At 43.8% G+C, this 14081-nt stretch overlaps 1 protein-coding gene across 1 annotated transcript in view; it reads left to right on the top strand.

Moving 5' to 3' along the window:
- LOC101983205 (aromatase) overlaps positions 1-12945 on the top strand; it is a 54082-nt gene extending 41137 nt beyond the window's left edge. The window contains exons 4-10 of the mRNA XM_005347365.3: positions 543-697; positions 4830-5006; positions 5458-5572; positions 6108-6222; positions 6858-7020; positions 10861-11102; positions 12669-12945. Coding sequence (XP_005347422.1) covers positions 543-697; positions 4830-5006; positions 5458-5572; positions 6108-6222; positions 6858-7020; positions 10861-11102; positions 12669-12923 — 1222 coding nt within the window. The 3' untranslated portion in view covers positions 12924-12945. The remainder of the gene's footprint in view (positions 1-542; positions 698-4829; positions 5007-5457; positions 5573-6107; positions 6223-6857; positions 7021-10860; positions 11103-12668) is intronic.
- The last annotated feature ends 1136 nt before the right edge of the window (positions 12946-14081 follow it).

The raw sequence follows: 14081 nt of genomic DNA, 5'->3' as shown, positions 1-14081 counted from the left end.
GTGGGGCTTATGGCACACAGCTGAGCAAGGCCTGGGGTGAGGTGGGGCTTATGGCACACAGCTGAGCAAGGCCTGGGGTGAGGTGGGGCTTATGGTGCACAGCTGAGCAAGGAGGCAGGTTTAGCTGCCCCCAGTAGGAGCAGCCCCCGGAGGGAAGGAGGCTTCAGGCTGAGAACATGATGATGGAGGTTTTCTGCACACACTGTCAACATCCTCACTTGGACCAGAAAGGAAGGCCGTGCCATTTCCTTCTGACCATGGCCACGGCCGTGCCCTGGTCAACAGCACACACTCACTTACTCAGGGCTTCCCCATCTCTCCACAGTGATCCTTCAGGGATCAGAAAGTAGAAGTGATTCAGTTGACCAAGGATGCTCTCATGCTGCCCGAAACACTTTTTCAACATGAGTACTAGAAATCAAACTTTGCACTTGGACCAACGTGCTTCTGTTGAGAAAGCCTCCCCCCCCCCCCAGTCAGAGTGAACCTCCAGAAACGCCCTTCCCGTGTCGGATTAACACCAAGGCTACCTTCCTTTTCAGGTCCTCAGTCATATTCCACGTTATGAAGCACAGTAACTACATCTCCAGGTTTGGCAGCAAGCGTGGGCTGCAGTGCATTGGAATGCACGAGAACGGCATCATCTTCAACAACAACCCAGACCTGTGGAAAACAGTTCGCCCTTTCTTTATGAAAGGTAAACGGCAATACGCTGCGTTCTTTTCTGAGGTCTATGAATGGACTACTTTTTTTTAAAAAAAATTATCATTTTAACTTTGCTGCCACATAATTTTGAAATAATACTTATGCATCAAACACCGTCCTAGACACTTGACATTGTAATTCTACAGCAACGTTATGTGGTGAAATGTCATAGTTTACCTGCATTTTATAGGCGAGAAAACTTTTAAGTTTCAAACAGGTTAAGTTACTTGCCCAAGATTCCAACATTAGTAAATGCTAGCCCCAAGAATACAACCCCAGAGTCTATGATTGTGGCCACAACAAACTGAAGGGTCATTTCAACTAAGAATTTAGTGTTTTAGCTCAACGTTTCATCTAAACATGACTAAATAATGCATTGGCAGACCCTTTGTCTGTCAGGCCAGAGGCTTTAAGAGAGACCAATAAATGAGAATCTTAACTCAGGGAAAGACTCTGTGTGTTGACTCATGCAGCCTCTAAGTCTTACGGTTGAAGAAATGAAGTTTGAGATTCACACCAGCAGAGCAAGGCAGAGGTGAACAGAGACTCAATCCCAAGCCTGGCCCTTACCCCTTACTATATCCTTCTGAAAACAAAGTGGTTGAGGACCACACAAGGCCAATTTTTAACACTAAGTCAAGCATCAGGAAGAGTGGTCTTGCCTCGGCAAGCTTGTCAGAGATGGCACCCAGAGCTGCATGAATTTTCGGTATGACCATGTACCATCAAAATTCTTCTTCTCATGAAGGTTCTAGGTCTCTAAGACCCAACCACACTGCTATAGACACAACATGCTCACTTCCTCTGGCTACTGTAACATACTAGACAGCTTGGGGTGAACGGCATGCTTGTGGTAAAATTCTGCATGTCAGAAGTCTGTCGTGGGTCTCAGCAGGGATGGCAAGCCCGTGGATGGGAGGCATCCTTGATCTTACTTCTTTCAGCTTCTGGAGCCGCACCTTCATTCCTTTTCTGGTGGGACAGGCTCAGTCCCTTGTGCTGCTCTTCTCGGCCCCACCTTCTCTTATGACCTCAGATGGGAAAGTTTCGTCACTAATGAATCTTGGGATTCATTTGGGTTTATCACAGCGACACCACAATCTCCTCTTCTTGAGGACACACATAAATCTTTTTGGGATGAGAACTGTAGACAACTTTGGAGAGGTTTTGAGTGTGTGTAATCATGTTGGAACAGATCACTCTCCCTGTGCCTTACAAGAGTGACTCTGGATTAGTGGAAAAGTGCACGTCTCAGGGTTATAATGGGCTCATGTCCCAAAACTACCACCTGCTATTCATACGAGGACTTCCGCCAAATCGTCTACTGTCTGTGTTCTTTATTTCTTTATCCGCGGAAGTTAATGAGTGCTAGAACTGGGCCTTGAGCTGTTGTAAAGAACAAACAAAACATGTCTGACTCTGTAGGAACATACATTGTATCTTACTTTGTTGTTTGACTCAGATCTTAGATACCAATAAAACAATGATAAGCAAGACTTGATTCTGCCCTTGAGGACCGCCCGGAAGGCTGGGTAAGGTGGGCCTGTATATCACCAAGTATTTTCTAGGAGAGGTTGCACCAGACTGCAGAGACTAGACACAGAGGTCACCCAAAGCCACAAAGGGGCCAGGAAAGACAGTCCAGGGCAGTGGGTGTTTATTATGAACTTTGAATGAATGAAGTGAACTCTAACTAACAAAGTGTACCAAAGGAAGACACCGTAGGAACAAAGAATGGTGTATTTGACAGCAGAGAAAGATAGCTCATCATGTCATGTCCAGGAACCCTCCGTGGATGAACAGAAGGCCCAGGAAAAGCAGGTCTAAATCGTTTAAGACCCTTCTTATGAAGTCGAGGACTTGAGCAAATCTCAAGAGTTACAGTGATTCACTAAATATTTTGGGAAAATGATGTGAACAGCTGAGTGTGTTTTAGAAAAATTCCTTCAGTAGCGTACGAGAGTTTAACGAGAACAAAGCACAGCTCAGAACAATGAAATGGGGGGGGCTATTGCAGTGGCCAGGGGCAGATGGAGGAGAGGTCGTGGGACAAGGACTGTTAAGAGAGGAACATTCTAACAGGACTTGGGGATTTGTCCGCACGTCTTTGTAAATATTTTAGATTGCCCTGTATATGTAAGATCAGACTTTCTAATAAAATGTTATAAAATTAGACCCCAATTAAATTCCAAAAATAGGAAGCTAATTGCTTACTGAAAAGCACACTGAAGTGCCTGACATTTTTATAATTAATGAGAGTCCTAGGTGTCTTGATGACTCTCCTTTGGGAGTTGGAGTCCTTTGGTTTTCCTGAGAAAGAATAAAAATCGGGACACCTTTTGCAGTAACATTATGAAGCATTAAGCTATGGGGGGGGGGAGAGAAGCAGGTGAGCACAGCTGTGGAAAGGTTTGTCCTGGGAGAAGGGAGAGAGGTCAGTAGGAGTGTGGGGAAGTTGTATGCTGAAACTGCCAGAAGGAGCTATTTGTTGTGAATTTGGTTACTTGTTGAATCCTTTTTTTGACCAAGGTAAGAGTACCTTTTCTTTTAAAAGATAAGAGTACTTTTTAAGTACATTTAAACATTAAATCATATCTACATACACCAATGGCCATAACCAATCATATTTCATTCTGCTGGTCTGTGAAACACGGCTTCAAGTTCTTGGTCATAGAGGCAAATCCTGCACGCACATGGAAGGAAGCCATGAGTGACATGTGGATCCGCCCCTTCCATACAAAGGGCTGAGTCGTTAAGGGATGATTTGCCCTGTCTTGAATGTGCGCATTACCCAGGGAACAGAGAACACACAGGGAGGGCTTTCCTACCACTCGGAGGGAAGCTCCTTCTTCTGTCCTCTTGGACAACTTTGGGAATCTTTAGTGTCCTTAGGCCGGTCTCCTCAGTTCTCCATTGCTCCCTTTTCCCTACCTTCCCTTTCTTCTCCCCATCCCTCACTCCCAACACACACTGTCTCCCTCATTCTTTCTTGATAAGATTTACTCTGTAGCCTCTTCTGGCCTGAAACTCACTATGGGGCCCAAGCAGGTCTTGAACTTCGAAGAACCCTTCTACCACAGGTCCCGGAGAGCTGGGATTATAGGTGTGAGCCACCATGCTGGCAGTTTCCTTTCTTCTGATATATTTTTCTCCTTTATGACAGAATGTTCTTATCTGAGAGAATGATTGCCTTTAAGGTCCACCCAAAATTTCCATGCCATTTGAAAACCTTTTTCAGCAAGTCTGAATAACAAAAAGACATAAAAAAATAGAGAATATTCCTGAAGGAAACTTAAAGAAACTCTACCATGATAGGCTCTACTGGGGTCAGCATGGTAGGATGGTCAGCAGCAGAGCAAGGGGAGGGTAGAGCCAAGTCACTCTATCTGTATTCATTCATTCATTCATTCATTCATCCACCCATTTGTCCATCCATACACTCATTCATTTACTTGGCAAATCTGTGTTGAGGGCCCTCACGCAGTACTGACTGAAGCACAATGCTTGTAAATAGTTGTCACCCTATTTTAGGAGTTGCCCAGTCACTGAAGCCTGCAAAGCAAACGAGGAATTGCTCTGCCTGCCATTGCTGTGTAAAATGAACCTGGAAGCAAACCGAAGAGGGGCTAGGAGTTAGAGAAGGGTATGCGTCCATTGTTTCTGTGACGGGCATTGCACAGCTGCGTTCACTAGGAGGCGCCTTAGGTGAACCAGTTAAGGACCAGGTTCCCTGGTTCTGCACTATTATCCTTCCACAAGCTAAATGTAAGAGAAATGTGACCCTTACCTAATCCAAACCATCATCTAGAGGGTGATGTGTACAGTAAGTGTAAAAAGCACTGTTGGCTATTGTACCCAGAAAAATGGCTATTTCGTCCATATCTCACAAGCGATTAACTATTTGAATCATTATTTAAAAGTAATATTAGCTCATTTTTAGTCAAAAAGGTAGGCGCTTCTTACAGAAAACCAGGGTAACACAAGAAGGTATGGAGAAGATTACAGAAATCCCCACCCTATCATTGAGTGTAAAGTTGCAGACAATTGCTCCTGACATAAAAAGGCAAGAACAGCCTGCTGGTGTGTGTCCCTGTGATAATGACGGCCAAACCTCTGTGCTTCAGCTCTGACAGGCCCCGGCCTCGTTCGGATGGTGGAAGTGTGTGCAGAGTCCATCAAACAGCATCTGGACAGGCTGGACGACGTCACCAACAACTCCGGCCACGTGGATGTGCTGACCCTCATGCGACACATCATGCTGGACACCTCGAACATACTCTTCCTGGGGATTCCCCTGGATGGTACTGGAGTTTGAATTGTCATGCATTCTGCCCTCTTTTAAACAGGGCATGTGGGGATAGCGCATTGCAGCAAAGTGCAGCCTTGCACACTGCTCTTGGTTGAGAAGGTGTTTCTAAGTATTCCTTACTTGTCCAGACAACACCCTTTCAGGTGCCAGGAGCAGGTTTGCAGTAACTGTAATTGCCCCTCAGTCCAGGAAAGTCCGAGTAAGTGGGAAAGCCCGACCATAAGTGGATATGAGAGTCGAGGCTGTGGTCTCAAACTGGCAACTCTGTGGTTAACTCAGGCAGTTCAGATGGCAAGTAGATAAATTAATAATAACTTTGCCTCATAGTTTTATGTAGCTAGATTATCCACCCGAGATAAAAGACTGGTCAAAGAATAGGCCTAAAGTATTGCTCATCAGCTTTTATTTTCCTCGGTAAATTTGTTCTTGTTTTTGTTTCACAGAAAGTGCCATTGTGAAAAAAATCCAAGGTTATTTTAATGCATGGCAGGCTCTCCTCATCAAACCCAACATCTTCTTTAAGATTTCTTGGCTCTACAAAAAGTATGAAAGATCCATGTAAGTAGCGCAAGCTGGGAGTGCTTACAAGCGCAGTCGCACTGCGTGCTTGATTGCGTCTTTGCTGCTGTTGGCCACTCTGGTACGCTCGATGCTCCGCAGAGTGCAGAGGGATGTATTGGTGAAGTTCCTTGTGAGGCATTCAAAACACGCTAGCTGCATTGGGACAGACCAAAGGCTAGAGAAAGCCAAGGAGCTGCTCAGCAAGGGGCCCAATGTGTGGCCTGAGGCTCTCTGGAATTTTGAGTTGACAGAAAAGCCGGGGTTACTGTAATATTGATATTTGTCAGGACTTTCTGCATATCTAAGAAAATGGAAACATAGAGTTAGAGTCACAGCTTCAAGATTGCTATCAATGTTTAGAAATGTCAGTTAACCCTGGTACTGTAAGATGAATGTTTCGTGTAATTCACATATATTTGTTAAAAAATAAGATATAAAATCATTTGCTCACAAGTGCCAGTGGCTTTAAGCGAATCAGAATCTGTTTTGCGGATGTCTAAACTGAGAACATTTTGACATTTTTCCCCCCCAGCAAGGACTTGAAAGACGAGATAGCTGTTTTGGTGGAAGAGAAAAGACAGAAGGTTTCCACAGCACAGAAGCTGGAAGACTGCATAGATTTTGCAACTGACTTGATTTTTGCTGAGGTATTGACCTGAATGAATCACAATTCCCCGCCCAATATATATTATGATGGTATACCATTATTTAAAGAATCCTCCTTAGAACTGTGGCATTTTTTTTTTGTAAATTTCTCTAGCAGGCAGTCTTAATGGTAGTTCACCAAAATAGCCTAAACACTAGCCATTTCATGACATTTATCATTCAAACTCTTCTATATTGTAATATAATATATGAAACCCCCAGAAAGCGAGGAGACCTAAGACACTAAATAAAGGCATCCCTCAATATCTGGAATTTTTATTCCAGAACCCTTCCCAGATACCAAAATAGAGGGCTGTTCAAGTCTTACCCCCACAATGCCACAGTACTTGCATACACTTAATGTCCTCCCATAGGGGTTTGTTTATAATGCCTAATGCGTTGTAACATTGAGCTAAAAGTTATGACATTGTATTATTTAACTAGAGTATATGGAGGGGCAGAGGTACATGGGTAACTAGCTATTTGTTTGTCCTTAAGGAGAATGTTTATGTAAAATGTTGGTACAGAGATCTGTAATTTCATTTTATTGAGATTACTGAAGCTTGAGTGTCACCTCCCTCGTTTTGTGGAACTTCGATCCCGTCTTCAGCATTGTCTCCTCTTTTCAACTTCCCAGAGGCGTGGAGACCTGACGAAGGAGAATGTGAACCAGTGCATACTGGAGATGCTGATCGCGGCACCTGACACCATGTCCGTCACTCTGTACTTCATGCTACTTCTCATTGCAGAGTACCCTGATGTTGAAATTGCAATACTGAAGGAAATCCACACTGTTATTGGTAAGCAGTGATCAAATAAATAATAGCACTTTAAAAATTCCCTTCTGAGTGTGGGCAGCTTCTCATGGCGTAAGAATCCGAGAGCACATGTCCTTGTGGTATGATGGAGCATCCTTTGGGTATATGCCCCAAAGTGGTATTGCTGGGTCTTGAGGTAGGTTGTTTCCTAATTTTCTGATAAACTGCCATACTGTCATCCAAAGGGGATGTACCAGTTTGCACTCCCACCAGCAATGCAGGACTGTTCCCTTTACCCCAATCCTCTCCAGCATAAGTTGTCATCAGTGTTTTTGAGCTTGGCCATTCTTACAGGTGTAAGATGAAATTTCAGAATTGTTTTGATTCGAATTTCTCTGATGACTAAGGAGGTTGAGCATTTCCTTAAGTGTCTTTCAGCAATTTTAGATTTCTCTGTTGAGAGTTTTCTCTTTAGGTCTGCACTCCATTTTTTAATGGGTTATTTGTTCTTTTGATGACCAATTTCTTGAGTTCTTTGAATATTTTGGAGATCAGAGCTCTGTTTGATGGGGGTTGGTGAAGATCTTCTCCCATTCTATAGGCTGCCATTTTGTCTTGTTGACCATGTCCCTTACTTTACAGAAGCTTCTCAGTTTCAGGAGGTCCCATTTATTAGTTGTTTCTCTCAGTGTCTGTGCTACTGGGGTTATATTTAGGAAGTGGTCTTCAGTGCCAATGCATTCAACTATGTTTGTAGAAGCATTGTTGTCATAGCCAGAACCTGAAAGCAACTTAAATGCCCCCTAACCAAAGAATAGATAAGAAAAATGTGGTACATTTTCACAATGGAGTACTACACAGCAGGAAAAAATAATGACATCTTGAAATTTGCGGGCAAAGGGATGGATCTAGAAAACATCATATTGGGTGAGGTAACCCAGACACGGAAAGACAATTATCACATGTACTCACTCATTAGTGGCTTTTAGACATAAAACAAAGAAAAACCAGCCTACAATTCACAATCCCGGAGAACTTAGACAACAATGAGGACCCTAAGAGAGACATACATGGATCTAATCTGCATGGGAAGTAGAAAAAGACAAGATCTCCTGAGTAAATTAGGAGCATGGGGATCATGGGAGAGGGTTGAAGAGGTCGGGAGAGACAGGGAGGAGAGCAGAGAAAAATACATAACTCAATAAAAATAATAATAATAAAGATTCTGATAGCAAACGTAAAACCTTAAGGAAAAATAAAGTAAGTAATCCTTCCACATCTTGGTTATGTTGAGTAGGTTAAAATGATAGTCCCTCCTATTTATATGCTGTATAAAACATAAAAATAATATGTGCTTATTGAAAAATTCAAACACCAGAGCAATGCGTAAAGCAGAAAGTAAATATCCTAATTCATTTCACTGTCTTAGGGCCTCATTCTCATCCCCACCACTACGTATTTTCTGTATGTTCTTCAATGGGATTTTTAGTGTGTGTGTGTGTGTGTGTGTGTTTCGTGTGTGTGCACATATCACACTATGAATGTGAAAGTCAAAGGATAGTTTGTGGGGAGTCCGTTCTCCCCTCCCAAATGAGTTCTGGGGCCCGAGTTCATGTTTTCGGTCTTGGTGACATACATTTACCTGTTGAGTCATCTCCCCAGCTTGAGACCTTATTCCATGTGTGCACAGACACATATATGGTCAAGTTTGCCCATCTTAGAAAGTCATACTATAGTTCTTGCAGGTAACCTAATTACAACCGTCCACAGACTAAGTCCCTTCTCCACTGTTTGTAATGCCTCCGGCAATGCAATGCTTTATTATAAATAGTTACTATATTGCATTATCTGGAGAGTTAACTGCAAAATAAAGGCTGTGAATGTCCAGTACAAATACAATAAAATCTATTTGATGCTGTTAGTTAAATCCATAGATGGAGAACTTGAGTATATGCTCTGCCTGCCTTGTGGGTTGCATAAATCTTCTTTAGTGAGCTCACCTAGGAAAATGGCTATCGGTTGTTTACAGAAGTGTGTGTGGATTTTACTTGGCCACAGGAGGAAGAGGGGAGGGTAGCAGAGTCGAAGAGATGGGCTTCCTTCTCCGCTGCAACCCAGTGATGTTGGCCCCCTTTCTCCCATTCTTTCTGCCTCCTCTGCGGGAGTCCCCAAGGCCACATTGGGTTCTTCTACGCCTATTTTCATGGCTCTAGGTCAGCCATCATCCTGTCCCCACTCGGCTTTAGAAGCACAAAACCAGAACTGTTTCCTGGGAAAAAACAAATAGCTTATTAGGGGCTGCCCCCACCTGGGGCATCTGTTTAGGGACACGTTACTAAGCAATGGTAGAAGACATAGCACAGGATGGACTTTCTGGACTTTGCACAGTGTTAGTGACAGTATTGGTTGTGGAAAGGCACCTCCTTTAACAAGTGATTTTACGGCTGTTTGAAGCAGTTGCCACTAAGGAAAAGCTGCATTTGTTTCAATGTAAGCTCTGTAGGTACTCGGTGAGGGGGAGGAGAACAAGGAGACAAGGTAACACTGCCCCAAGTTCCAGAATGTTTTCTCAGTGTTTCCCGCCAGGCTTTCGGGGTCTGTGCAGAGGGCAAGGGCACTCCATTCTCTGGGTTGGCTGGTAAAGTGCTGGGAGAAAGGGAACTTAGTTGTGCTGGAATGAAGAGAGAGGGCACTGTGGGAGGGTGTAGCAGGGGAAACGGTTTTGAGTGTGTGCTTTGGTCAGACCTCTAACACAAGTTCCTTGAGCGTGAGACCTGTTTGTGCCTTGTAGTGTCTCCCTGACTCTCCATCAGATTCTCAAAGATGGGAAAGCAGCTGAGCACATTACAGCATTGATGCTCCCTCTTGTGGTCCACACAGTCGTGGACCACATCCTAGCAGATACAAAGACCTCTGTCTTCTTCTCTCTGCCTCTCCACCCCAGTAGGGTCCTTAGTTACAGAGCACAGTACTGAAGATGCAGGCTCTCTTCCTAGACTTTTCTCACTGAACTAGATCTTCCCACATGCCTTGGTTTTATAAGAAACAGGGACATCTTAGTACACCGGAAACTCCGGGATGCTTTAATTCTGTAAAAGTGGTGGCTCATTTGAGGGTGCTTGTAGATCCTGCCATATCGGGGACAAATCTAAGCCTCTTTGACCAATGCCAGGCCAGGCTGAGACAATGGGAGCGTCTGTTACCCCTCGATCACACCCAGAGTTAGGTGGGGCACTGATGATGGAGAGTAGTAGCCGTTTTCCAGGACCAATTTGTTTGTGGTTGGATGTGGTGGGCCTGTCAGGGACATGTGTGGGAAAGTAGCTGCCCGAGTGACGAAGGCGTGAACGTTGTAAAATGAACCCTGTCCACGAGCTCCCTGACTCTACAGGACCCTACAGCCCCTTGTTTGGGATGGTTATTATACTAGTCGGCTTACACATTAAGGGACAAGGTAAATGTTCCCTAGAATGTGGAGCAGATGGAAAACCCAAAGATGTATCCCACAGATAGGAGGACTGTGAGATGCGGAGTGGGTGTGGCCAACATGGAACTGCAGAGTACCTGTGTACCTGTAACTTAGAACATGTCCCCTCTGAAGGGGTGGCTGCCTCTGCCCCATCTTTAGTTGGGAAGGTGGGTCCAGCAGGAGCAAATTTTCAGGAAAACTTTTGTTGTTGTTATGAAACATCTGAACTTTTACAAAGCCCTGTGCAGACCAAACAGAGCACATTTGTTTCCAGTGGGTGGTATGCATTAGAATTACAAGCATTTTTTTTTTAAACAAGAACAAATTGCTCTTTGGGGGGAAAAAAGAGCTTTAGTGCTTATCATATATAAAGCTAACGTCGCTTTCTTTGTCCTTTTTTATCTATTCTGCAGGTGACAGAGACATAAGGATTGATGATATACAAAATTTAAAAGTGGTGGGAAACTTCATTAATGAAAGCCTGAGGTACCAGCCCGTCGTGGACTTGGTCATGCGTAGAGCCCTGGCCGATGATGTGATTGATGGCTACCCAGTCAAGAAGGGAACCAACATCATTCTGAATATCGGAAGAATGCACAGACTCGAGTATTTCCCCAAGCCCAATGAATTTACCCTTGAAAACTTTGAGAAGAACGTAAGAGCTCCTCCTTACACCAGAGCATGTTGTTTCTGGTGGTGCAGTCAGATCTGCTCCAGGCAGACTTAGCTCTCTTCACCTGCCTTTCTACTATTTCATGGGAGTACCTGTGTCCTGTAACTTAGAACATGGCTAACACATTCATCCCAAACCAAAGCTATCGGCTCTCTCTGTGTATAAAATGTCCGCAAAGTTGCCACTTAGGAAAGCAAACCAAGAAAAATCCTTAATTTGGCAAAGATTTATTTAAGGCAACTGATCTCTTCCATTCAAGTTTACCATTTAATTTTTAAAAGCTGTCTTTTGTGCATGAGTGTTTTGCCTGCAGGTATGTAAGTACACCAAGCACGTGCCTGGTACACAGCTCAGAAGACAGCATTGGAATTGGAGTTATGGATGGTTGTAAACCACCATGTGGATACTGAGTACAGAACCCAGGTCCTCTGGAAAAGCAGCCAGTACTCTTAAATCACTGAGTCATCTCTCCAGCTCCAAATTTATCACTTCTTCTATAATACAGTAAAAAGGAAAAAAAATAAATGCATCACTTTCTCATCATCTAGATTCAACTTACCACCAGCCAAGCAAAGGAAATACATTTCTGCTTTACACAGAAATCAAATAAGATTTAGTTTTATCACTGCCTTTATCCTATCAAATGGCCTCAAACAGTGGATCTCACTACAAATATACTCAATGGTTAAAAAAAAAAATCAGTTACCTTCATAATATGGCTGGTATAAATAAGAGAGATTTTTGCTTCCATTACATGAAAACAATATTTTTAAGGCAGAATTTTCCAAATAGCTCTCTGTGTCTCCTTTTTTTCCTGCTTGCATGTAGCACAGGGACTCAGTGTTGATCCAGCACTCTAGTTAATGTTTCTGGACAGGCAACCCAGATAATGCCTTGTCAACTGGCCAACAGATTTTATTTATTTTTTTAATTCTAGTAAGTTGAAGTCATGTAAATCCAGACTGGACAAGACAGACAGACATGATTCACATTAATTTTCACGGTAACGAAAAGTTGTTAGGAGACCCGGTGTAGTGGCAAACTCCTGTAATCATAGCACTCTGAGGTAGAGGTGAGAGCACCAGAAGTCTGGAGTCATCCCAGGCCACAGAGATGCCTCCTCTCTCTCTCACAAGAAGCTTGACACTAAGGCAATCCATGTCTTTTATAATCATTTATCCATTAGATGATGTCACACAAAAACAAACTTTGTCTTAGTAACTTGCAAAGCACTAGGAAAGCCAAAATTGTCCTGCAGAGCTTCTGAATAGCTAATGTCGCCCATATGGTGATTTGCCCTGCCTTCCCCCAGCTTATTGACATGTAAAGCAAAACCAGGGACCATCTGAGGCCAGGACGATCTGATCTGGGTCGCAAGAGGAGCACAGTGGATGAAGAGGGTTGCTTCTTGAGCCCCAGCTGTGTGTCTCAGGGAGGAAGCAGTAGGGCTGAGAGGCCAGCCAGGCCTTCTGACTGACAAGTGTTTTCAGAGCAAATCAAAGAAAGACGGTTGCGTGACCCTGCCTAACCATCTGCTCATTTTCATAGGTTCCCTTCAGGTATTTTCAGCCCTTTGGCTTCGGGCCCCGCAGCTGTGCTGGGAAGTACATCTCCATGGTGATGATGAAAGTCGTCCTGGTTACACTTTTGAAGAGATTCCATGTGAAGACATTGCAAAAACGATGCATTGAAAACATGCCCAAAAAGAATGACTTGTCCTTGCACCCCAATGAGGACAGACACCTTGTGGAAATAATTTTCACTCCAAGAAATTCAGACAAGAACATCATTAAACGCCTTTAATCCCAGCACTCGGGAGGCAGAGGCAGGCGGATCTCTGTGAGTTCGAGACCAGCCTGGTCTACAGAGCTAGTTCCAGGACAGGCTCCAAAGCCACAGAGAAACCCTGTCTCAAAAACCCAAAAAAAAAAAAAAAAAAAGAAAAAAAAAAGAACATCAAGCAGTAAAGCAGTGTGGGCTGTGTCTCCTCTGGATCATACTGTGGCAACCTCGTTATGAACTTGTGACAGCCTGAAGAGTTTGTGGTTGGTCAGCAAGATGGCCACCATCCAGAAAGCCAGGATGCAAAGAGAAGGAGAGAGACTGAAGAAGCCTTAAAGGACAGAGCCTACAAAATAGACGCTGGGAAAGACAGGCAGTTAACCCTGTCTGGTCTTGCTGCTGTCGCCAGCACATCTAAAGCCTCTGCCAGAAGTCGCTAGAAGGACCAGGCAGACCCGCTACTGTGAATAAAGAATAAAGGGGTGTGCGCGTGGCGAGAGTGGGTAGGGAAAGGAACCCCAGACTCTTCCCACAAGCTAAGCCCAGTTGCTTCTGATGAGCCCACATGTAAGCTGCTTGGGGCAGAAGTTAAACTTGAGGGTACCTTTTCCTACTCCCCATTCATGTCCCCAGATATGTAGTTTTGCTGTAGTAGGTATAGACTCGGGTAAACAGACCTAAGTAGTACTAGCCTGATTAAAACAGAAGTGGTGTAGGGAGAAAATCACACGGTGCGCTTCAAATAAATAAGTTTTCTTTTCTTTCTTTCTTTCTTTCTTTCTTTCTTTCTTTCTTCCTTCCTTTCTTTCCTTCTTTCTTTTTTTTTTTTATGCTTGCACTATGGCTTAGTTCCTTTTCTTACTTTAGTTCGGGGAAAGGAAGCCCTCTGTGTGTACATCTAATGCAGCATCCCAGGGGACCTCGACTTCTGAAGAATCATCTCTCTATTTGATGTACCTTCTTACCTCCTCTCCCTGTGACCCCATTTTTCCAAAGAGCAAAGGTTAAGCCCTTGCAAATCATTTTTTCATCCTACCTCAGATTTAATAGCTCTCTTAGAGATCTAACCAACAACCAGCTCACCGAATCACTGTAGCCATGGATCAAGTGGACACCGTGGAATTAGCTCGCTGGGCGCCACATAAGTGATTCATTTTCCGTCCATCACTTCGGCTTCCA

This window comes from Microtus ochrogaster, chromosome 5 (genome assembly GCF_000317375.1).
Source record: "Microtus ochrogaster isolate Prairie Vole_2 chromosome 5, MicOch1.0, whole genome shotgun sequence".
Lineage (NCBI taxonomy): Eukaryota > Metazoa > Chordata > Mammalia > Rodentia > Cricetidae > Microtus > Microtus ochrogaster.
The sequence above is the reverse complement of the archived record's forward strand: the minus strand, read 5'-3'. Positions and strand labels throughout refer to the sequence as shown.